The sequence below is a fragment of the Vanellus vanellus genome (assembly GCF_965231255.1).
Source record: "Vanellus vanellus genome assembly, chromosome: 5".
Classification (NCBI taxonomy): Eukaryota; Metazoa; Chordata; class Aves; order Charadriiformes; family Charadriidae; genus Vanellus; species Vanellus vanellus.
This window is the reverse complement of record NC_138910.1, coordinates 27,996,078-28,021,962: the sequence shown is the minus strand read 5'-3', so window position 1 is coordinate 28,021,962 and position 25,885 is coordinate 27,996,078. Positions and strand designations below refer to the sequence as shown.

Below are 25,885 nucleotides of genomic sequence, written 5' to 3'. Positions count from 1 at the left end.
TCTGACAAACACATATCCTTAAATATGACTTCTTTTCTGAGAACACCTATTGGCCTGACATCATAAGAGGGGCTTATCCGAAGGACACATTATTTCTGGATTCTGACTCAGTTTCAGGGATGACCTGGAAGCCGAAGTGATTAAGTTCTGTGATGACAAGGGCAGTTCTCACGAGGCACGTGGGCACGACTTGGTGTCTGGAGAACACGAAGGTACAACTTTAATGTTGTAGTGATGCTGCCTTCTGTTCAGCAGTGGGTTCCTGATTGCAGGTTTGGGTTTAAGGCCCCAGTTTCTGCCAGTGTTCTGCTTTATGTCCTGAATTTGCCCTTTGGCTGTTTCATTTGATTGACTTTTTATAAGAAATTGAACAGTACATTTTCTTAAAGCAGTAAAATATTAATGATCTGGTCGTTACTTCTACCCCCTTCTGTGACGAGACCAAAACTTAATGCTGCATCAAATTTGGTCCCAAAACCCACCCAAGTTTCCAGAAAAATTATATTAGTATTTCCCATTCCAAATAATTTTTTGTCCATAGTATTACAATTCCCTTTAATACACTGCTGATTCTCGATTGTGCATTTCATATCCTCATGAAGTGTAAACTCTGGTGCAAGATATTTTAACACCTGTGGCTTTTGTGGTTGGCTTGCAAAGTAATCAGTTCCATCTTTAAGCAAACTACTAGACAGAGGGCTCATCCTACAGTTGTCCCTTAAACTTCTTGTGAAGTCATGAGTAGTTCAGGTTGTAGGACAAAAATCATTCTGAGCAAATCTAATTTAGGCATGAGGATATAATAATGCAATAAGTGTTTGTATATGAGATTTATCTTGCTGATTTTATTACCTGTATCTATGTATTTTTAAATTGCTTAGCCCACAATTTGAAGTAAAGTCAATTGAAGATTAAAGATGCCTGAGAACAAGTGTGAAAAAGTTTGTGTTAGAATTCTGTGATGATAATTTCTTAACTTCCCTTTGTTGATAAGAGAATACCAGAAGCTTTATATAAGTTTTGATTCTCACCAACATATTTTTCACATGCAAGGCATAGATGGCAGTGTAAACAGATTGGTGATAATACTGTCTCAGAAACTGAACTTAGCCTTGGTTGGTCACAATTTTTTAAAAGAAGGTTTTTTTGTCATGCAAACCTTAGTTAGACTGACTATGTCATATTGTTAAATTAGTTATTAATTATAAACAAGTATTTAAAGTGTTTAAAGAAAATTACCTTTTTAAAATTTTATTCCTTACTACTGGTTAGTGTTCCTTTTATCTTTACTGCGAACATAGTCTTGTTAGTTAGACTGTGTTAAAGGCAGCATTATCATTAACCTGTGTAAGATTACATTTTTAGCTATGTCATGTCACCTGGAATCCTAAACTAATAAGCATATCTGTGTCAATAGTTTTTTAGATTAATTAATAGAATTTAATATAAGCTATGAATATAATTTGCAGTGGTTTTAAAAACATTTTATGTAATTGAATACAGTTTGTAGTTTAATTTTTAATTATTTTTCTTTTAAATTTTGAAAATAAACTACTTGTTATAGCCAGATAAATGTTTAATGGCTTATCCTTAAAATAAGCTTATTTTGACAATGTCCAAATACTATAGTGCTTATTAGCTGCCTAACACTCCTCCTACAGGCAAAATGAGAAAACTACATTACAGTTTTAAATACTCGTAGAGAAATAAATAGTTAAGAACTATGTATTTAAAAAACTAAGGAGGGTGGGGATGGAGGGTGCTGAGTGAAAGCGCTGTCTACTGGTACCATCTTCTAATAAAACTAAGTGCCTTATTTCAAGTAAATTGAACAGGCTTTTTTCCCTCCCATAATTGTTTTGGATTTTGTGTGGTTGGAGTCTGCATCTTGCTGTTACAGGTTTTTTTGAAACGTGGCCAATATTTACGTACATAGTGGTGTACAAAGGTGTATTAGGTAGTAAAAGTTGAAGGCTTTTGTACAATTTTTACACCGAAAATAGGTTTACTTTTAGTCTTTTCACATACACGTATTTAAAGCTTAAAATTAATTGTACACAAAGATCTTATAGCAAACTTGAACCTCTGAAGTGACTTCCAGTGCATACACAATACAATACAGTACTTGCAGGTTACCAAAAAAAACCAACCCCAAAACACCAAAAAACCCAACAAACTGTGACAGTGGAATGCTGAAAGACAGAGCTCTCCTCATCCAGTCTCGTATTTTGGTAGCTGTCTATTGCTTCCTACCTGATGAGGCTTGCCAGCTCTTATTCTTCATTTTAACTCCCGTTGGAATAAACTTTTTATTTATTTAGAAGTTTGGAGTGGCGGTATTCTCTCCTGCTCAAGGATATACAGCAGTCAAAGGCATGGATGTAGATAAGTGGGTTCTGAAATAGCATTTACTTTCTCCAGTTATCTCTGAATTTGGTAGGGTTTTCTGTTTTTTTTTTTTTGGCCAAACTACTTTGCACACTACAGATGTATTAATTTTAGCGAAATTAACCATAGGTCTGAAGGAGTGAATTGTGGTTTGCTGCTTTTAGGGCTTATTTTTTTTACATGGAATAAACAAATCTCTGAAGTGTTTAGTGCAGTAGAAAGTGCGAATTAGCAAATTTAAACTGAAATGGTAATTTAACTGTAGCTAAGGCTAAGCAATACTTAAAATTTGGTCTTTATACAGTCTTTTAAGAGTTTGGCAAGCTTGAGTGTTGCAGTTGGGACGCGGCTGTTAGAAAAGAACGGTGACTCTTCTAAAAATCCAGTTCAACAAAAGTAGGTATCCCAAAGGTGGAGCGAGCAAGTACTGGCAAATAGTGATATATGGAAGTAGTGTTTTAGAAATATATTATCTTGCAAAGTCTTATGCATACTAAAGAAAAGTAAATAACGGTAACCCCAACAGACTCCTGGTTTGTCTTACTTCTCTTCCCTAGTTTTGACTCTTCTGCTTCTGTTTATGCACAATAACAGGCTGGATGTTTAGGCAAAAACAACAACATTCCCCACATCCCCATTTTTAGGGCAGAACACAAAGGAAAAAAGAGTGATTGAGAACTGGACAAATAACATTGGTTTAAACTTACTATACAGTAAATATTTAATTTTTTTTTTTATCCATTGTCAACACCAGATAATCTGTTGTTATCATTAGCAGTTTTAATCCTGTTGACATTAGTCTGTGACACGAGAGCCAGTATTTATACGTCGTATTGAAGTGTCCCACATTTTGAAGTGTTGAACTAATGATACATTGCTACATGCAGGGGCTGAAGCCTTAGTTTCTTGTTGACTATGTGAGATAGGGTGTTACGATGTTCTGGAGTGTGTGTAACTTTGTTCAAATGAGGTACGCTGTCGGTCCCCTTCTTTCAGAATGGTATTGCGTGAAACTTCATGCATCCTGGAATTTACAAGTTGGGAACAAAATGTCCTTGAAAAAGGAAAACTTTTTCAATTATGCAATAGAAATGGTTGAAAACAGCATTAAATAATATTTTTGTGATAATATTTTTGCCAAATATGTAATCTGAATCCTTATCAAATGGTGAAAGAAGCTCTTCCCTCCTCTTAACAAAATTTATTGTGTGGGTTTCTTTGGTTTTGTGTTTGCTTTTGCCTTTTTTGCCCTGAATTGGAACAGAACCAAATATTCAAACATCTAGCTTTATTCTGCCTATCAGACTGACTTTTATGTGTCCTCTGCAGGTTGTCAGGCCCGCAGAAAACTTTTTAGACATGGTCGTCTTATGTCTGTGTTGGATTTTTTCAGTTGTTTTCTACTTGGTTGATTTTCTATCTGTTCTCATTAAGTTTTTCCTGGAAACTTCATTTTTTCATTACCTTTTTGTTACAGTGCTTCAAAACAGATGCTGTTGTACCGCTGTCGTTCTCTCATCAAATTTTAAATTCCTTGGAATTATGCCCAGTGTTAAGCCTTGCAGTAGTCCTCCTATATAATTTCCAAATTTAAGCCATTAGATGCAAAGAGGATGGAGTCCACATCAATCTGGCTAAGACTAGTCATTTTTAGTACTTTTAATGATTTCTCTGTAGAGTCCTCTTTCTTTTTGTGTCCTTGTTCTTTGAGTGAATTAATTTTGTAATAGTAAATGTAACTTACATACGTTATCTTAGGAAACCACTGAGCGTGTTTTCCTTTACAAAATAAAATCTTACTGACTGTACTATTTTAATTAGACTGTACTCATAACTTTCTAAATGTCATCATGTTAATTTAAAAAGGCACGTAGCCTGGTAACCAACTGTGTGTTTTCACGGGAAGAGTTTCTTTCACAGTTAAGCAATGGTAAGATATTTGAACCTTTCTGCATTTTCGCTTGATGCATAGTTTTATTGGTCACTTTTTTCACAATCTACACATAATGATAAAAGGATAATTCCCATCAGTAAAAGCAAACCTGAGTACAACAGCTGAAATACTGTGTTCTGATCTTCCAGAAGAGGTCCTGCATGAAAGTAAATTCTGTAAATAATTTCTGAAAGCTATTATAGTGATAGATATTTCTGTAGCGAAATGATAATTCTCTGCCTTTGATATAATCAAAATAACTCTAGTTTTCAATTAAGAATTTCCAAAACACCAAGCACTGGAACTTTGCTAATACTGGTTGGGAGATTTTGAAGTTGTATGCTGATATACAATTGTTTAGTGTGAAGTGTAAAAATTTTATCACTCTTACTTTGTTTTTTGTTTTTTTAAATAAAGTTATATATACACACATTCGAATGTGTGTGCATACACAGGGGGAGAGAGAGGTGTTCTCAATTCTCGGAAGCAGCATTTGAATAGTCTGTAGAAATACGGTTATAACAGGTACAGATACGGAATGATTGTTTTAGACACCAAGACTAATAATTTTAACAGTGTTTAGAAACACTGGAGATAAGCCTTGAACTATACTAGCACCAGGGACAGACAAGCATGAAAGATTAATGTAATTTTGCATATAATGATGCACATTCTTACACAAAAAATCCATCTGCAAGTGTCATGTCAGTCAGCAAAAATCTTTGATGGGTGGCTGCAGCTGGGCTGTCTCTTCTGGCAAAGCCGGCCTAGAAAATGCTAAATGTAGTTATGATGCTTTGTGCCATCTGTAGTATGCCAGTTTATCCTGTCTTCACTGGCATTTACAGTACTATATAGGGTATCAGCAAACACAGAGACATCAATGTGGAGTGACAGATTCATTTCCTCCAGAGGCTATGAACTCTGGTGTATACTTGTGCCACCTTCCTCTGTGTGTTATATTCTGTTGTCACTGGTATCTGGCTTGATTTCATACTTCTGCGTTTAACTCCTCATATTTTTTGATTTAGCAATTTGCATATCCTAACACAAAGGCAATTAAGTTTGATTGATACTGAAATAATTCAATCTTAACTGAGGATATGCTTACGTTTTCCTGAAGTTTACCAACTGCGTCAATGCTAAAACTTGCATTTTGGTGCGACAAACATATTCACTAATTCTCTGAATTTAAATGCACTAAATAGCCACGTGTCTGATGGCAGCTGAGTTTTCATGTAACTGTAAAACGTGCCTTCTCATACTTTTAATGCATTTAATGATTAAAAAAAAAAATCTGAACTGAATTATTCTATGTTCCTTAGGTTTGAAGGGCAAAAAATTAAAAAAAAACCTCTTAAATTATCTAATCTTCTGATAAGTAAATAATGTTATTTTCCACAGTAACTGAATATGAAGGACATGCTCTCTCAGTTCTTAAAGAATGTGAACTCCAAGCATTTGATGGGTAAGTTGGCTAGTGACAATTAACGTTAGTAAACCTCATTACACTATTTTTTTATTTCTATTCCATCCAAAACTATGCTAGTATTTCATGCGTTACTCTGCTTCACATATATATTAAGCCTTAGAAAAATCAGTTCTCATTAAACGCTTTTTGTTATTTACTGACAATAGTTATGTGCTTTAGATTCCTAAATAACAGTAAATAAACATAAAGCTTTCTTAAATATGCTTCATGAAAGCCTCAGCCTCGTATTTGCAAGACAGGCGCAAGTGCTTATCACTCTTATCCATTCAAATGGTTCGTAAGAAGAACGTTTTATCTAAAAGTAACTTGAATGATTTTTCCATTAAAAAAACCCCCAACATTCAAATTTACTTGAAGTCAAGAGTGAAAATGCTCATTCAATCATTTTTAAAGACCTTGCTATGTGGATTAATCCTGCAATCTTTGGCATTCTTATTTTAATCATTCAATAATAAGATTCAATAATACATAAGAATAGTTTTGCATACTGTGGAAGTCTTAGAGCATTCTTACAACTCATATTGGAATATGCAGGCTTAAGTAGTGTTTTATAGTTTAATAAATTTCTATTGGTTCTAGAAACTCACAGAGTAAGGGCAGAAAATATATCTGAAAATGTATGTATGTATTCCAGATTCTGAGGCTAATTTCTTTCCAATTACGACATGCCTTTTGGGGTGCTAGCTGGGGAACCAGATTGTCCTGGGAAGCACATATGAAGACAGAGAAGAAAAAGCCTGGGTTGTATCTTCTTGCACAAACCCCTTCTATTCGGAGTCACATTTGAGTTGTTTCATCTTTGATCATTGGGTAGAGTCACTGGAGTACTTCCCCTGTAAGACTTCTCTCCAGTAGCCCGAACTAAGGGCAAATAGGAACAGAAGAAGCTGGAAGAAAATAACCCTTAAGTTGATAAGATGCTAGGAGTTCTGAGGTGAAAAGAACCCTGTCCTTTCTAAGTTAACTGTTTAAGTGTTGGGTTGTTTTTTTGTCTCATGTGGAAATTAGCTTTTTTTTTTTAATCAGAGGTTATAAGCAAAAATGAAATTTCTGAAGTCTTTGAAAAATGAGTTTTATAACTTCTCAAATAGCCTGGCCTCCATCCCATCTTTGTACTCATTCAATAAAGCACAATACAGAAAGACATCTTATTAAATAGCTAACTTGAGATGCTTTTTGATATAAGATCATAGGGAAGAAGAGTTGCAAGGGTAACTCTTTACGCTGATGTTCATAGAGATACCTTAATTGCTATTTTCAAGTAAAATCTACAGAGACTGATAGGATGAGGTCAGCATTCATATCGTGCTAAAAGACTAATACTTTGAAAAAGCAAGCTACAAAACATCACCGGTCTCTCTCTTCTCCATTATCGTTAGAGTTGTTAAGAACAGGAAGAGAATATTTGAAAATGGGATTTTCTTTTTCAAATCATTTAAAGGCTTATGGTATACTTTTGATTATGTTCCTGTGAAGTCCTTTGTGACTTCCTCATTGCTGTCTAGCCTAAGAAATTTTGCCATAGATACAAATATCTTATAGGCCTCCAAAACCACCTCAGTGTTTCCCAAATAAAATTTTAATTCCATGTTTGGTTTATTGAAAATTAAACCTGAAAATGCGTGGGATCTGGTTTGGATTGAAAATTAACTTCACAACAGTGAAATTGTCCTACTGATGAAAAATCACGCTTTTAGCAATTCTAGCAGCCACCTGACATAATGTCTTTTCACTATTTCCCTTAAATCTTGAGAAGTTTTGATTGTGTATTGAGCAGCATTGCTTGTGATTTGGCAGGCTTCAGCTCTTTACTGTTCTGCCCTGGCTTCCTCTCCAGTTTTGTTCCAGTCGGATACCGTATCTGTCACTTAGTGCCCTGTTCAGAAAATACTCAAGCACTTCTGTACCTCCTTTAAGGTGCGGAAGGCACTGTATGTGGTGGTAAGAGGTAAGGTAGGTTTTGTGCTGTTCCTACATGGCGGAGCTCATGTAGGCCTGATCTGCGTTGCCCAAGCTCGGAAGCGACTGGAGATGGGTTAGGTGGGGACTGAAGGCCGTGCCTGCATCCATTTGTTCTGCTGCTCTAACTCAGCTCGTGCTTTTCAAGTGTTGCCTATTTCAGATTGACCGAAAGCCAGTTCAAGTAAAAATGTATAAAGGGCAAGGCCCAACAGTGTTTTATTCATTATAACAGGTAAGCAGTATAGCAACGTACAGTTTCTGATCTGGAATTTCTGTCTAAGAGAGTTATGGTTCCTTACGTGTTAAACAGCGTATGAAGTAAATTGAAGCTTACAGTTTGCAGTAGTGAATTGGAAGTTTGTATCTCAGTGCTTCCTGTAAGCAATACTGCTATCTTGTAATTCTTTGTCAAAGCTGTTTATTTCTATATATAATTTTTGGTCTCTGATTTCCCCAGTTCCCACTCTGTTTTGCAGGTCATAGGCATATGTCATGTATTTCATATACTCCACCTTTTGCGGTCCGCTTTTTTTTTTTTTTTTTTTTTCCCTTTCCGACACTGGAAATTTAGGTACTTTGCCACAACTTGGCAGCATGCTTTTTTTTTCCCCTGCCTTGGGGCCAAGCCTTGGTGACAAATGGAGAGAGTGCATTTGTGATGCTGCTATCTCAGCTGCGTTTTCTTGTTTGTACAGTGAGAGAAATACACAATATACATGCGTGTATTTCTTCCCTAATCAGGAGCCTAAGGAATTATAGATATTGTTTAGAGTAGCCTGGGTTAGTCAGAATTTAGGGAATAGTTGATTAAGAAACTTCTGTCTGATGGTTAGACAGATGTTTCTTCCTCTGAGAAGCCTTCTTCAAGACCTTAGTCAAATCTGTTTGCTTAAGACTTTCTACTCCTTATGTGTAGTTCTCACTGATTAGCTTTGGACTCCCTGGTCCCTGGTGGCATCTCTTTTTCCAGCCAAAAAGGCTACTCTCGATGATTAATGCTAAATTAATAAAAATTAAAGTTAGCAGCATTTCTTTGTTATTCCTTGGAATCTTCATCTCTTTCAAATAACAACAAACACAGCCCCCCAAAATGAGAAGAAAATGTATCTGTATTGAAAAGTTTTAATAGTCAGAAGACAATCCACGTAAGTACTTCCAAGTGTACAATTTATCAGACTACAAAGATTAACTGATTTTGCTGCTCTGGCAGAAGCTTTTAAGCCTAGGAATAAAACAATCTAAACCAAAAATGAGACAAAAGACAGGAGATAACTCCTCATTATGAGCAGGAAGAAAATGTGCTCCAAACTTTTAAAACTTTCGCTTTTTTTTTTTTTTAATGTGGGCAGTGTTTAGATAGATAGAGGAAATATTCCTAAAAATAGAGAAATTAAAAAATAGCTAGGAAATAATGATAGGAACTGAAGAAGAAGGTTAAAGGAGCTGTGATAATTTAATTTAAATATTTAATAACATAATGAGTATTTTCTTATAAAGAGCTTGCCGGTTTTATCTGGTTGAATTATTGGACATAGTTTCACAGCTGCATTCATACAGATACATGAAAAAAAGATATTTTAAGTGCCTCCTAAAGTAAATCTGATATTTATATTGTAAAGGCTTGGAGTGTACTATTACTATTTTTATGATTAAAATGTGTTTATCTTAAAAACATTTAACTTTCAAACCTTACTTATTTGGAAAATCAGTTTAATAGTTACTTAAATAATAATAATAATAAAAAAAAACAAACAGAAAAGAAAAAAAAGATGTTTGCTGTAACAGAGCTTTTACAGACAAATGCATTTCTCTCTATAACCACAGCAGGTGGGAGTTTAATTACATGCTCCAGAAGCAGTGATTAAGTACCTTCATGCAAAGGATTGCTGGCACTAGGGTTTTATACCTTGCTAAATCCCTCAACTGCTTGCATAGTGTGTGGAATTAGCTATTTTCAAGTTTTTTGGTTTGTTGTTTGTTTTTTTTTTTTTTTTTTCTTTTGTAGTATTTGGTGAGTTGTTATTATTAAGGGCAATTAAAAAGCTTTGGAATGCTTGTGTGGGTCAGCATTGAAAGACTTAAAGAACTTTTCCACTAAGGCACTTGAGCATGTGCTTAACTCTTCCATCTGATCAGTTTGCATGAATACGGTGTGATAAGGTGAGAAATATTCTGTAAGTTGTTAAATGTATTTACTCCTGCTCAGGTAGAAGAAAGCAGAAATAAGGATGCTTATATCTTGTTAGTTAACATTCACTAATCTGACAGTGAAGCCCTAACTCGTTCTTAAAGAATAGTTTTTAACTATTTGAAATATTGTTATATATGGTGTGTGACAGCTGCCTTCCACTTGTTTGCTCAGCTATGGGAAGAGTTTATTTTGAACTGTTGAGCATTTTTGTTTTGTAATAGGGTAGTTTGTGTCGGTGGAGACGGATCCGTCAGTGAAGTTGCTCACGGTCTACTACTTAAAGCCCAGATAGATGCTGGAAAAGACACAGACTATATTCCAGCTCCTGTCAGAGCCCCAGTGCCTCTTGGAGTCATACCAGCAGGTGAGACTAAAAGCTACTGTTACGTTTTGTAGGTCATCCGTTTTAAGTCCCTCCGGCATTTTTTTACAGTTTTGGCTACTAAAGGCAGTTCTTGGTGCTAAAGCTTCAGTTACTTAAGGGAGATGTTGAATAAATGCCCTAAATTAGTGATTTAGATTGATTACAAATGACTAGATTTTAAATCATTATGATAATTTATAGTAATGGCACAGATGAGCTCTTTGCCTAAAGGAAGAAGCTCAGGAAGAAGAAAACTAAAATAATTTTCAGCCGATCCATGCAAAGATTAAGTTTTGCCTTTATATGCTGCCAGAAATGATACCAAATGAAAACTTTTGTTTTCTAGAATTTCCTTAATATAAGCCATGCTGTTTCACTCCTCTCTCTAGTTTTCTTGGCAGGATTCTCAGTTGGATTCATGCTTAGGGTCTATTTTTAAATGGTGTCCCAGGAATGCATTTTTTTGATATATATATATATATAATTACTGTGCACACAAAACTGCTTTCTCTTTCCATTACTTCTACAGACCTGAAAATGTATGCATCTCTCTGGAAAAATCCTCTTGCTCCTTTATTAACTTGTACTTGCATCTTGTAGGGTTTTTGTTTGTTTCTTTATTTTGTGGTGGGGGGTTGCCTCTTCTCCCAGTTCTCGTGTTTGCTCTTCTTGGAGTATAACTTGAGCCGGGCTGGGAGGCTTAACTAGAATTAGTACAGGCAGGGTTGATTCTGGACTGGTGTATGAATCACTTCTCTTTAAAAGAGAAGGAGTATTTTTGCATGGACACTACCCTCTGGTGTGGATGTTGATGTGACTACTTCATGTAATTTCTCAGATGTTTTTAACTGGTAAGGAAAAAATTCCTGCAGCCAGGTTAACAGCAAATCATTGTTTTCTGTTTTCTACAAAAAAAAAGGAGCAAGTCACTTCTGAACTGAGCGAGCAGGTTTTAAGTGCTCTGACTTGCTTTGCACTTCTAAAAGCAGTTGCTTGTAAAACTGCAAGATCACCCTAGCTTTTTTCAAGTTAAGAAGCTTGGAAATGTATTGATAAAAGATACAATAACCTCAAAGACATGAAGCAAACGAATTTTAGTACAGCAGTTGGACCATCACTTCTCAGCTTAGTCGCTGTGAATATCTTGATGGTGTTGAGACGGGATCTCTCCAGCACTTGACTCCAAGCTGTTTGGGCGTGCTTAGGTCACCATGCCTCATCCTTAGTGCTTACTCTCTTCAGTTTAACTCAAATATGTCATGATCAAGACAGATCCGTAAACCCCAAAGAATGCTGTATATCTTGTTACACACAATGCCATAGACTGTTAAAAGAGGGTGAGGACAATTTATAGAATGGTAGTGTAAGAAACTTCTCAATAGGTCCTTTAAAATAATCTATAGGTTATTTTATTTCCATGTTATTGATATTCCAAAAATTAGACAGTTAGGGAACAGATAATTATGATACTTTTGTACATGAAGAAGATGGAACTCAATGGTCACAGAATCACGGAGTTTCAGAGTTGGAAGGGAGCTCTGGAGATCATCTAGTCCAACTCCCCTGCCAAAGCAGGATTGCCCAGAGCACATTACTCAGGACTGCATCCAGGTGGGTCTTGAAAATCTCCAGGGAAGGGGACTCCACAACCTCCCTGGGCAGCCTGTTCCAGTGCTCTGTCACCCTCACCGTAAAGAAGTGTTTCCGTGTATTTGAACGGAACTTCCTGTGTTCTAACTTGTGCCCATTGCCCCTCGTCCTGTTACTTGGAACCATTGAAAAGAGCCTGGCTCCATCCTCCTTCAACCCACCCTTTAGATACTTGTATGACATAATAAGGTCTCCCCTCAGCCTTCTCTTCTCCAGGCTAAAGAGTCCCAGCTCTCTCAGCCTTTCCTCGTAAGGGAGATGCTCCAATCCCTTAATCATCTTAGTTGCCCTTCGCTGGACTCACTCCAGCAGTTCCCTGTCCCTCTTGAACTGGGGAGCCCAAAACTGGACACAGTATTCCAGTTGTGGCCTCACCAGTGCAGAGTAGAGGGGGAGAATGACCTCCCTCGACCTACTGGCCACACTCTTCCCTATGCAGCCCAGGATTCCATTGGCCTTTTTGGCGACAAGGGCACATTGCTGGGCCATGGATAATTTACTGTCTACTAGGATCCCCAGATCCTTCTCCTCAGAACTACTTCCCAGCAGGTCTGCCCCTAACCTATACTGGTGCTTTACGTTCTTCCTCCCCAGGTGCAGGACCTTGCACTTGCAATGGTCAATTAATTCAACTCTCCCCCCGAAATCCATTATACCAAATTACTATGATTCTGCAGCCGAGTAAAAATAGAAACTCTACTATGGGATAGCATTATTTGAGTGGCTTAAAATCTGGTTTTATCCTCTATTATAAGTAGTTAAGACAGCATTTTGAAGTTTCAGCCAACTTGGTGGGAAGGCGCAGCTCTGGAAACAGGTTACCTCCTGAAGAGAAAGGTCCGAAGGGGAGTGTGTTTATACTAAAATACTCTACTGAGCTGCCTTATTCTGGTCCAAATCAAATGGATGAGATGTGGGGAAGGCTGCGGTTGTACTGCTGGCCATTAGCAAGAGTGTTTGTTGCCATGGGAACTACTGCTAAGAAACTGTACTGAGGGGGGAATGGGAGAAAGGGGAGGGGGAACTGGAAGGACATTAAAAAAAGCTATCCAGTTGTTACAGAACAAGAGACGATCTGTATCTGATGATTGGGAACCTTTTGGTCCTAAATGGTTCATTTAAATAAATTCATTATTTCCAATTAATTCAGAAAATAAAATATTACTGAGGGACTGTTAATTTCTGTGATATTTCAGGCAAAGAACCAAAATGTTGGTGCAGTTTTCATCAGAATTTTAGCTATGCTTGACTAGGAAGTCATTACATCACATTTATCTGTTTGGATGGGGGAGACATTAACAGCCTTATGAATATTCATGTTGTCTGGTTAATTAAGTTAATTGTACTGCAGAAGTGCTTGCACTTCCAAGGACAATTTTTTTGCTCTACGATTTCTGTTTGGTACCTTCATCAGTCGTGCTTTACATGACCTGCAGATACTTTGTCCTTTACTATGACACTTTTGGACTTTTCATAGGAAGGAGGTTGTAGGAAGTTGTTTGTGATGTCAGGAAAATGGGTTAATATTTTGAACAGAATTATATTTTTTTTGAATAATAAAATCTTCTTTGTTTCTTTTAAAAAAAACCCAAAACATTGGTGACAGAGACGCTGGAGTTGTATAGATGAAACCTTTTTACAGTAAATTGAGTAGTTGGAGTGAGATGTAAACATGTGACTTTTACTAATCTGTGTGGGGTGCAAGCCCATACTTAAGCATCAAAGAAGGTTATTAGTCTCTGAAGTAATACGATAGTGTTCAGGGGAACCATCTTGTTACTGGTAAATAATATTCCAAGCTTACACAGGGGGGAGAAAAAGGTTTAGATGACTTGGGAAGATGAATAATAGCATTAAAACCACTATTGTTGAATCACCACTTAAATCACCGAAGCTTATAGTCTAATATTTTTTCGACGATAACTTTAATTGGTTTTGGTTCTGTTTATAAGCTTTTATTTTTTTTTTGGTGTGGCATCCTGCTTGTATAGGATTTAGCTAATGAGACACATTATTCAGTCATTACTGGAACCAAAATGCTGTTAGGCATGTAGTAAGAGCTTTTTAGAGAAGGTGATGGTACTTGCTACTGCAAAACTGTGAAAGTTCTAGCTCTTCAGCTTGTGAAAGGGTGGATGCATTACTTACGGTTTTGAACACAGGCAGAACTTTGTTTTCCCAGGAGTCACGAAAGGGTGGGATTTTGCCTTGTTTACTTCTGCAAATGTTAATGAGCTCCACAGATTTAAGAGAAGGATGCAATTACTCGTGCCTATCCTGTTTAGTAAGAATGAGATTTAACTCTCATTAAAGTCAGTATGAAGATTGGTATTGACTTCAGCTGTGGTCATTTGTTATTGTGCTGCCATCTGTATTGATAAATTACTCTTACTAAAATGAGGAATCCCAGTTTTAAGACAGATTTTCAGAAGTATATTCAGCCTAGTGCTTTTCAGTGACAAAGAAAAATCTTTTTTCAGAATAGCAACTTCCCTGTTGCCAATTTACAGGAAATAATCATGATTTGCATGACTTGTAACGATCTGCTCTTTGTCTGTGCGATTTCCTTTGTTTTGGGGAGGTTCCCATAAAAGTTTATAAGAGTTGGAAAAAATTGATTGAAGGAAATATTTGAGTATTTTTGAGCTGCTACTTTAGCTAGCTTCACTGGCTAAGCAGAATTAGTGGAATCTAGAGACTAAATGTCATATGTCATTCAAATATGAAATTGTGTTGGGCACATACTTGTATCATTCTGTGAATAATTGCTTTTTAGGTCAAACCTTTTTTTTTTTTTTTTTTTGTGCTTGAATTTTCCTTATAGAACTGTATTTTATGTCACTGAATTGAAAAAAACCTCACTATTCTGCCCCATCCCTTCAAGTGTTCAAGGCCAGGCTGGATGGATGCAGCTTTGAGCAACCCGGTCTAGTGGAAGGTGTCCCTGCCCATGGTGGGGTGGGGTGGAACTAGTTGGTCTTTAAGGTCCCTTCCAACCCAAATCATTCTATGATTCCATGATTTTGTATAGTAAATGGTATCTAGAGCTACGTTTTTGCCTTTTCTTTTTTATGCATATTGTACAGAAAAGAAAATTCCAATTACTTTCAGTTGAGTTGTTGGATATAAAATATTGGCTATAAACGATTGAAATTGTAATATTCGCAGTAAACTGGACTTCTGTTAGTGTATCTAGAGAGACTTTCTTTTCAGAGAAAAAAGTGAAGACTTGCATTTAGCTTTTGAAGTTGTCAGATTATTCTTCTTTCAAAGTACTTCATCATCCCAATTTTCTGGGTTTATTTAAAGATTACTTTTTTAAGGAAAAGGAGAAAGAAATTAATAGGATAGTCACCTACAAAATTCTGAGAAATGTGTGAATGAAATTACTTTTTTAATTGTTCAAAGAATAAAACTGTACATAACCAGACTTCTTCCATGTACCACTGGAGATGTAAACTTCAAAGAATGTTTTGTATCTGTTATCTTAATAGTTGTACTTCACTTGTTTCCTTCACATAGTAGGAACCCTGAGAGCCTTACTCAGAGGTCCTCTCTCTGACGTTAGGAAAAGGCTTTCCATGAGGTTCTGAGTATTCTGAATTACTTTCAGAGAATAAGGTGCTCTAAGGATGTAATAGGTGTTCTGTGAGATACTGAGATACAATTCCCAGTTATTTTACAAGTTCTTATTTAGAGAAATTATTGAAAAAAAAAAAAAGCAGCATATACTCCCAAATAAGGATGACAAGATGCCTTTAGAGCTTTGTAACTACGTATGTCAGTTTTTCCAAATTTAGTATTTTTTTTCCTACCACTAATGTGACATCAAAGATTGCAGTTTTGGGACAAACATAATTTTTCAGTCTGGTATGTGATACTTGTTTAAATATTGAGTGCCTCTTGTTTGAAATGTGATGGCCTTTCCCTTTCCTCTTTTCTTTCCCTCACTTTTAAAAGACAAGTCTAAATGCTTCCATAAAACTTAAGGCAAATTTAACATCCAGAATTGTCTATTGCTGCTGTAACATATTAAATAATTCAAGCAACAAGAAAATGATTTGAAAATCTAACTGGACTCATTCCTTTATGGAATGATAGGTTCGAAATTGTTCTTTTGTAACTTTTGTTATTTTAATTAATCCATTATTGAATTATTCATCCCTTAATCAGTTATATAAAGAAGCTCAATATTCTGTCTGCTTGGTGGCAGCAGGCCCTGATTCTTTATTTTTGCAGAAGTGAATCCTGTGGCCCTCCTGCTTGGCTAAGAAACGCCAGAGATGTGACCAGTGAAAAAATCAACTTGGAATTCTGTTTAAACCGTACTCATTTCGGGAAGATGCGACCATTCCTTGTTCAGGATTTTTAAAACAAATTGCTGTTTACGTCAGCTGACACACAGATACACAATGTCCTATACATTAAAGCAGAAGGGCAAAGTTTACATATATATCCTTGTTTCTTACACAGGTGAAGTGACTTGATGTATCAATCGCCACCAAACACGGGTCTCCGGAACCGTGCTTCTTTCTTTTACAAACCGGTAGCCAGTTTTCCCCTCTCTCTTCCAACTCCGTGCTCGCATTGCTAGTACTTGACTTTTGCTTTCTATTTATCGGCTGATTTACTACTCATTCCCTTGTTACAAGATGAATTAATCTCTTCTCTCTGGTGGCTAGTAGTGCAACTGGTCTGCCAATGTCCAGGCAATGACAAAGACAGGTTAGATGTGTCCATTTTAATGCACCGAATGCCGGTCGACAATTTGTCAGACGCATGTCAAATTCTACGTTCTCTCTGTTTTTCATTCATTAATGTGTTCTCGTACGTAGAGCTGATGTGCAGTACTTAATTTTATTCGCTATTGCTTCTAAGAATGTAAAATGTAGCCTGCAGGAGGCACAGCAGCTATCTTAGACTAGATCTAGGAGAATTTTGTCTGGGACACGTACAGTTCTACACCTGCTGGGTATTATAGTATTTTGCCAACTTAAAAATATTCCCCAAATATCTATTAGCTAATCTGCCTTCCAGTACACTTGCTCCGTACAGCACTTACGTATAGAAGAAGTGATTTTTAGGAAGGTGGTTTAGCAATTTTTGCAAAGCTTCCCCTCACACCCTCCCCCCCCCCATTGGTTTTTATGGCACTTTATGAATGAATTTGCAGAGAGAATTTTCTAGACTGCTGGAAGTTTTAATGGTTTTAATTTGTGCTGTTCAGCATTTCTGCTGTTACCAAGACTAAGTAATTTGTGGGGAGGCTTTCTTTTCTCAAAATGCAATAAGTGTCCCAGTTTCTTCATTCAAAAAATGTTGTATATATATTTTTTTTTTTCTTGCTATTCTGTATCTCTCATTTCTACAATAGTTTATGTTCACTTTTACAGGTACTACTAATATTTTGGCCCACACTCTCTATGGTATTAAGCATGCAGTGACTGCAACGTTGCACATCATAATGGGTAAATATTTTTACGTACATTATCAGATTTGAAATAACGAAGCAGCATTTAGAAGTTTGCCATAACCAGTTGTTTAGTAAAGGCTTACAGTTATGCTATATCACTGTAAACTATATTGTGAGACTTTTAAAACCAGATGATTCTATCCTGATTTATAGTGTACTGGGAAAGTTATGATTCTTTGCGTATAGTTTAGTAGGAAAGGTTGTGGACCTCATCTTTTGGCAACTAAAATCTGCCGCGAAATAATGTCTGATTTTTGTATTCATGCCCTGTTAGTGATGATTTTTTAATGCAATAGGTAACCTTTTCCAGACTTGATTGTGTGAATACTGTTACTCTGTGTGTGTTACTACGCAACGATTGGTTGCTTAATCACTTGATTATTTTAATTTCATGTACCTGCTGAAGACAATAGGAGAATACACAGTACTTTCAGCTTGAGGAAGTGGTTAGGATTGGACTTTTCAAAAAAGTATTATCATATTGTCTTATTACTGAGAAAGTATCATTCAGCTTTTTAGCTCTGGGTGCACTTCTTTTAAATACTAACAGTTTCCATAAGAAAGCTTCATTAGTAGGAAAAACTTTATCACTTGCCATTTGGTCTGCACAATAAATAGGTTCTTGAATGTGAAAATGTAATTATCCTAAAGGGGAAAAACTAGGTCGCTTGTGCAAACCTTATTTTTCAGGTCTTAGGAAATAGTAAGTGCTTAGCTCATATTCTTAATATTCCTCTCAGAGCAATCTTTCTTTAGGGTACTTTTATTTTTCCAAATCAAAAAAAGAGAATAATGGGGAAGGTCCACCTGGAGTATCTATTTTCTAGACCTTGCACTCAGCAGTGGAAGAGCCTTTGCTCTATTTCTTAGATAGCAATACACAAGTGTTTACAGACAGAATCTAAAACTGTCTTTTATAATCACAGACACTCAATCTAATGGAAACCACCCAGGTTCTATTACAGAAAAAATTTATATACCCTATCTCGAACAGAATTAGATGTCTAAATTCTGTAACTCTAAGCGTGAATACAGTTAAACCCTATGTTTAAGAGCTCCCATATTTCCTCCAGTACAATTTTCAGTCATTACAAATATTTGGTGGTTGCAACTATTTATGTAGCAATCATATTTTCTTTGATATTAATTGTTGAAAATTTGAATAGAATTGAGTCAGACCTTTTGCTGCTTGATGAAGTAGCTGAATTTTTGCCATAGCTTTTTTAACATTTCGAAGCATCTGAACGTTGTTCTTTGAAATGACTAGTTTTATAGTCGTAATTGTATCTAGATTGAGTCTGGTTTCCATTAGTAAAACTTGACTTCCTAAAGAGAGAAGCGTCCGCTAAATTAGGTGCAAAAGAAATGCTAAGTTGTGTTCCATTTGAAATAGAGACGTTATTTGTAATTTCTGATTTTATCTTTGACATTTTAGGACATATTCAACCAGTAGATGTCTGTACTTTCAGTACTCCAAGCAAGCTTTTGCGGTTTGGGTTCTCAGCTATGTTTGGTTTTGGTGCAAGGACTCTAGCTTTGGCTGAAAAACACCGTTGGATGCCCTCCAGTCAGAGGAAGGATTTTGCTTTTATCAAAACACTGGCAGATCTCAAGTATGCCATGACCTGTTATATTTTACTAGCGTTCCTAATTTTTTTCTGAGGAAAATACAAAAATTAATGTGGTAAAAATACAGACACCAGTAGTTTAGCTGTCTTGACTTCTTAATGGCAGACAGATTTAACTCGGATGTGATGTATATCCCTCTTATGTGTTAAAGAGGAGATAAATTCTTCATGTTCAGCATCTCCTTAAAATCATCTTAGCTTGGATAAAATCTGTCTAGCGGTTAGAATAGTGGTTTACATGATAGTAAATATCAATACTTTTCTAGGCCAGAGGAATGCGAATTATCATTTCTACCTCTACAAATTCCCCAGGAAGACTCTCATGAGAATGACAGGTAAGTAAAACCGAGTCAGACAATTCACTAAAGCTACAAAAATATGTATCTCTGAAGATAAAATTGTACAAATTCTTAATTTTGTTCAAATTCGATCACTGGGTAAAACAGTATTTAAAAACAAATTATTTTGACAAGTCCAAATTTTTACACTTTCTCAAATGTTCCCTGTAGACTACAGAGGATTTGTTACAAAGCAGTCTTCCAGTCAGTATTACTGGTTTGTTCAGTTCCCTTAATCCTTTCTTCCATTGAGATCTTACTTTTTTTCCAAAGTAGCTGTTGATTTTAAATGTGCTAAAATGACTGTAAATTATTTTACTTACACGTTTCCACCCTTTTAGGAAGAAGAAAGAGAAAACTAAGAAAAAAGGTGAGTTTTTGCATTTGTGGTTGTTTAAAAGCGGACGGTGGCTGGTTAAACTGGAGTAATATAGAATTGCTCTGCTATGTTTAGGTAGCAAGGATCGATGGCACAAAATTCAGGGTCACTTCCTGAATGTGAGCATTATGGCAATCCCTTGTCTGTGTTCGATGGCACCAAGAGGCTTGGCACCTAATACGAGGTCAGTAGGGGTTTAGAGAATTAGTCATGTCTATAAATTCTGACATCTTACCTTAAGACCTTGGCTTTTCCGAGAATACGAGCCTGTGTTTAGGTAGTCTAGACCCTCTGGAATGGGGGAGGGAGCACGGACTGCAGCAGACTCAATAATCCCAGGAATTGTAATCAGTTTTTGGATCAGGCAAATAAGGTCAAGCAGTCTAACTAGAATAATGAGTGGATAATTGCTGTGACTAAACCAGTTGGCAAGTCTGACTTAAGTAGTAGTCATCGAGCAGTCATCTGTCATAGGATTTGGCTATATGTAGAAACTTCATTCTTAGAATTTTTTTTTTTATTATTATTTTTTCAAATACAAAAGTGACCCTCATCTTCTGCTTTATGACCTGGAAAAATGAAGTGTGAATCTTTCTCCTGTTATGAAGAACTGAAATTTCACTCTTGTCGCCTTTTTTTTCTTCCTCCCCCCCGTCCCCCCCTTTTATTTTTTCTCCCTGAACTTGGGAAATGCAGCTTCTACATGTAGGCTTTTCGGAAACAAGTGAATATGTAATCTGGTTGTTGATATTGACTCATTTTGCCTTTAACTCATTGTCGAGAGCATGCTTTGAGGTGATCAAAACAGTTATCGGGTGATAAATATTTGTACTTGATGTATCCAGCAGATGATTAAGCATAATAGCAAGTACGAACTTTGTAGTTGTACATGAAACGCAACACTCTCCCTCAAAAAACAAACACAGAAACTCGTATATATGAGTGTGTATCCTTTAAATAGGACATCCCCATCACTCAGGGAAGTTTGTAGAACGAGTCTGTTTTGTTTCATTTGATTATCATTAGGTGAAAATAGATGTGCCTTAGAATTGATCAGGTATTTTTCTTCAAAAGTACTGGCTGATCTGGTAGAATTGTACTTCTTGGAAACAACGTAGAAACAAATGTTTTTGATGAAACTCTCACTGAGAAGTTTTCTTTGCTACAGGGGTCCTGCTAAGCCTCATATACCTCAAGAGAGTGCCCTGGTGCTGTTCCCCACTTAGGAACTTACTTTGTTCAGCGTTTAGTATGTTATATACCAGTCAGTAGAAAAATTCTGACAAGAATTGAAGAAATTATTTTATTTTTTTTTTTTTAGCTTTTGCTTTCTCTTTCCATCTGTTCCGGCACCTGTTTCTCAGTGACAGGGAATTTTATGACCAGTCCATGCAATTATTGCAGGTTTGAATGAGCCTGTTTCTCCCGCAGTGCAGTTGCTCAGTGGATCCCCCCCATCCTTTCATATAAGGCCACCCTTCTCCCTCCCTCCCCCTCCCCCCCTTTTAAAAAATAATCTTTGGAGTGCAGTCAGCTAGTAGGATAGGAAAAGTAGACTCTTCAGACAAGTGCTTAATTTCTCATAGTGAATAGCATCTTGACAGTAAGGCTTTTCAATAAGGGAAACATAAATGTTGCACTAATTTTTAGAGACTCAAGACCCATTATGGAAGTGTCAGCTAAACTCATCTAGATTTCTTCGCTCTGTCCTATTTTCCCCAAGAGGTTTATTGCCTTGTGAAGACGTTTGAAGCGGAAAGAAGGCTTTGCCTGCTGCCCGTAACTCTAGTCTAAATATGCAGAAACGTGTCAAGATACGTGTAACTGTCTGCACTACGTGAGCTGTAGGGGACATTTGTTTCTCAGAGGATAGGTGGTGTTCTTCTTGGCTGCAAGTTGGACTTCCAAGAGAATTAATGAGACTCCGTAGTCATCTCTGAAGATAAAAGTCCATAGTGCCAAATGCATTGCCCAGTAGCTTGCTGTGCCCTTTTATTGCAGCAAATATGATAAGGAGGCAACTTTTTCAGTTTCACCATCAGCGTTTTCCAAATCAGCAAAGTAATGCAATGCCAGGTGACTTGTTTAAAGCTTACGTAAAAATTACCTTCCTAGATGGTGCTGTATCGTAGTCTGAGAACATTCCCGATGCAGTTGTTCAGTAGGCAGAGAACTATGAGTGGGGAGAAATGTGTGGCGATAGGCTGGAAATATATATATATATATATATATATATATTTTTTTTTTTTTTTTTTTTTAAACATTCTCAACATATTTTCCAAGCATGCATGCTGAATAAATAAATAAATAAATATATATTCAGAAGATAGGACATACATAATTTCTATATAGAATACAATTTCAGCAGTGATTGGCATGTTCATCAGATACTATTGGTGAATGTTGATTTGTCTCCATAACTTAAACAGGATGTAGGCGTGGTTGCACTGAGATTCAGGTTGTTCACTCCTGCGACGAGGTACAGTTGCATTAAGGAATCCGTGAACTGATAACTAGCTCGTTGTCTCGCCCAAACTCTCAAAGATGCTAAAATATCAATGGCGACTGGATACTCTAGGACGATTGAGTATCTGCACTGTAGGGTCTCTTCTTGATTAGTCTCTAGTATATGACTGTTTTATCTCGTGCGAAATTCCCTTAGCTTTTAAATTTTATGTGCTTGGTGAAATGTGTAAGTAAAACTGTACTGAGAACTGCTTGGAGAGTTTGAATGGTGGCGTAGTTGAAGATCAGGATCTTTGTTAGGGCAGCGTGAGTGTTAATAGAGGAGGTTATATGATGGGGGTGTGCCTGCATGCGTCGTGGGAATGGTTTCTTGGTAAAGCTCTGCCTCACAGCATTTATGGGAATCGTTATACTTTGCTGCAGAGATAAGCAAAAAGAGAAATTTGTGATGCCCAATGTTTAAAAACCATCAGTTATGTAGAAAAGCAGGTTGTTTTTTTTTTTTTTTAAACTATATGTATTACATTCAATAAATTATGGATATTGATAAGGGAGTACAATTTTATTGTTACAGTGTATGTTATAAATATATTAATGCTAAATAACCTCAGTTGCATAGTTCATATTGTTCTATGGGAGGGGTGGGGGTTGGCAAAAAAATGTAAATAAAACATTGAGACTATTCTACTAATTTACTCTTTCTAGATTTTTTTTATTTATTTTTTTTTAATCTAGACTATTGAAGAGGTTTTTAAATTCCAAATTAATGAATTTTCTTTTGGGAACTAAATTGGTCTGCTTTTCAGGTTGAATAATGGAAGCATGGCTCTTATTGTTGTACAAAATACTTCTCGAACAGAGTTTGTAAAACATCTGAAAAGATACGCCAGCGTAAAAAATCAGGTACTGTTAATTTCTTTCTGGTGATTATAAAAAGAACGGTTAATCATGAAGGTAGATAGGCTGCAAGAGTTAATGTTAGCATCCTCATAAGGAGACTTAGCTTCCTGTCAGAATACATTAGCCCCCTTTTTATCTGATTTTTTTTTTTTTTTAAATCACTAGACTAATACCGATTAGCCTATTTCAGCCCATCTGTTGTGGTTTAAATTGTATTTGTGTTCTACCGTAGTTTTATGGGTGTAAAGCCCTTTCACCACAATAAAGGAAATGTGTGGTGTGTTTAAATTTTGTGTAGTGCAGAGGTCCAGAACACAGACTGGTGGGGGGGGGGGGCATCATGTAACAATTTTTGTCAGAAATAGGTAAAGTCCATAACTTCAGCAAATCACTGCATGCCGTGCTGGCAGCAGCCAACTGTGACCGTTGATTTCTAGCAGGTATGCATTCCATCTAGTTACGAGCGTTTGCAGAACTGCATTTCAAAATTGTGCTCATTATTCTGTCTTTGAAGAGGAAAAATGAGGCATCCAAACATAGTGCCTCGCTGCTGTCCTAAATACCCGCTGCGTGGCCTAAGCACACTGGTACTCATTCGAGTGCTTCGGGATTATGTGAAATCACTTTTACGAGAAGGTTTAGGTTTGAATTCGTCGATGGTCAGAGAGTTTGGGGGAGAGGTCACAATTTGCTGTCACAATTCCATGTGACAGCACTAATAGCTGCATTTAGGAAATAGTTTATGCTTTCCATTTATGCATTTGGAGTAAGGCTTTGCTTTTCTACTCTGCAGTTTTAGTTAGAAATTAGACAAGGAGATGTGGACCCTCCTTTAAACGGAAGATGACCACTTACTGGAATTCTAACTAGCCTTGTTTAGGACAGGATTACTGGTAATAATGAACAGAGCGCAGGAAAAAATCCGCCTGGGCTTTCGCATATCCTGAAAGCACGTTACATTTTTGGGGTGTGCAAAATATACCACCTCACCTGTAGATTAAGCGAGTCCGATATGGGAATGCAAATGGAACATTACCATTTTTTTCTGAGGCACTATTTAGGAAAAAAAATAGCATGTTAATCTATAAATGCTGCCTGCAACATATAAAGAAAGCCTCATGCGGTCAAAGCTTGAGTTAAGTGTTCCCATTTACTTAAGACGCACAAAAAAAAAAAAGCAAGCTTTTTAATTTCAAATAATCCAGTTTGTCGCTAAGCTACCCCCAATATCTTTCATTTTCATTTAATATATATCTGTGTTTGGTTTAGTTCAATTTTCCCTTTGTCGAGACCTACACGGTTCAAGAAGTGAAAGTACAACCGAAGCTTAAAAGCGGGCTTGATGCCAAAGAACATACGTATTTGAACACTGCTTCTGCAGAAGGAAATTACCCTTGGAATATAGATGGAGACTTAATGAAAGAAGCATCAGAAGTTCACGTGCGGTAAGGCTAAGTATTACGCTTATGGACTGTATACCTGGAACAGATCAGTACCGCAATCTTAAATGTATTTTGTCTGTAGATAATACAGATGGTGCCAAAACTGGGTGTTGTGAATGTGATGAGAATAGTAGCGCTCCGCCCTGCCCGGTCTTGGCCCTTTTGCCGTTGTTTGGGGCTCTGCCCTCTTGCCTTGTGCCCATCTTTGGGAAGGTTTGTTATGACCCACGTGGCCTCTCCTTTCTGGTGCTTCTTCAGCTTCCAGCTCTACTTCTTCTCTGCTTTCTGCCTGTTCCTTTGCCCTTCTGTTTCTTAGAGGAGAACAGATGTATATAAAGGTCTGTGACTCCGGGGAGGAGCTCATTTCAGGGTAAGGATTCCTGCTTGGAAAGCAGCATGTTTGAGGTTAATAAAAACATGTAGTTGTTCAGTTATGGGAAACTTAGTGCTGCTTAAGAATAGCCTCCCTATCGAGGAGCTGAGACAGAGCCGATGAATACACAGGGCAACGGGAGGATTATCAGTGGAATTAAACGGGCGGTGGCTCGTGCTTCTGCAGTGCACGCAGGATTAGTTGAAGGCACAAAGCTCAGAGTAAGAGTCTGGAACGTAAAATAAAAGGCAGATCATGTTATAGGATATATAATACATACTTCTAAAGATGACCTTATAGGAATCATCAAAATGTAATTCACCTGATTTTATTCCATATAGCAGTTGATACGTATTTGTCCATCCCCCTTCCCCCAACCCTCAGAAGTGGCACACCCCTTGCGAGAGTTAATGAAATTGATAAAAGTTTGACTTCCTGACTTCACAGGGTGCATCCTCAACTTATTAATCTCTACGGAGTGAACACTGATGACCTGGAGAGTTCCCAAGCAACGTGCAATTGCATCTAGAAGGGACACGCTGCAAGTTCAGTATTAAAGAATCCTTTCTCGCCTCTCTGCACAGCTTTCCAAGGTCCCAGGTTTTCTCTCGCTGAATTCAGTCGTTGTAGCAGAAGCTTAGCAGGGATGTTTGTAATATTTCTGGATTTAAATTTTTATAAAGTTATATATTTTTATGAGGTGGTATTTAATTGTAAAGAAACAGGCTTAACAAGAAAAAATGAAAACTGATTACATTGGTCTCTTATAAATTTGGGGTTTGAGAAGTGTCCATCAGAATAGAAGAAAATATTTTTTTCTTTGAAATTATTCTAGCTTTTGCAATAAATATAGTATGAGAAGCTTTTAAGTCTGCGGCTGCTATCTGTGTTGTCAGGTAGCTCAGT

General features: G+C 36.9%; 1 protein-coding gene across 1 annotated transcript in view; it reads left to right on the top strand.

Moving 5' to 3' along the window:
* Nucleotides 1-25,508, top strand: part of CERKL (CERK like autophagy regulator) — a gene marked incomplete at both ends in the record, with an annotated part of 59,334 nt that extends 33,826 nt beyond the window's left edge. The window contains 10 exons of the mRNA XM_082483748.1: nt 5,726-5,789; nt 10,188-10,330; nt 17,374-17,448; nt 18,889-19,066; nt 19,348-19,416; nt 19,761-19,789; nt 19,874-19,982; nt 23,071-23,167; nt 24,434-24,609; nt 25,427-25,508. Of these exons, the coding sequence (XP_082339874.1) occupies nt 5,726-5,789; nt 10,188-10,330; nt 17,374-17,448; nt 18,889-19,066; nt 19,348-19,416; nt 19,761-19,789; nt 19,874-19,982; nt 23,071-23,167; nt 24,434-24,609; nt 25,427-25,508 (1,022 nt within the window). The remainder of the gene's footprint in view (nt 1-5,725; nt 5,790-10,187; nt 10,331-17,373; nt 17,449-18,888; nt 19,067-19,347; nt 19,417-19,760; nt 19,790-19,873; nt 19,983-23,070; nt 23,168-24,433; nt 24,610-25,426) is intronic.
* Nucleotides 25,509-25,885: the final 377 nt, after the last annotated feature.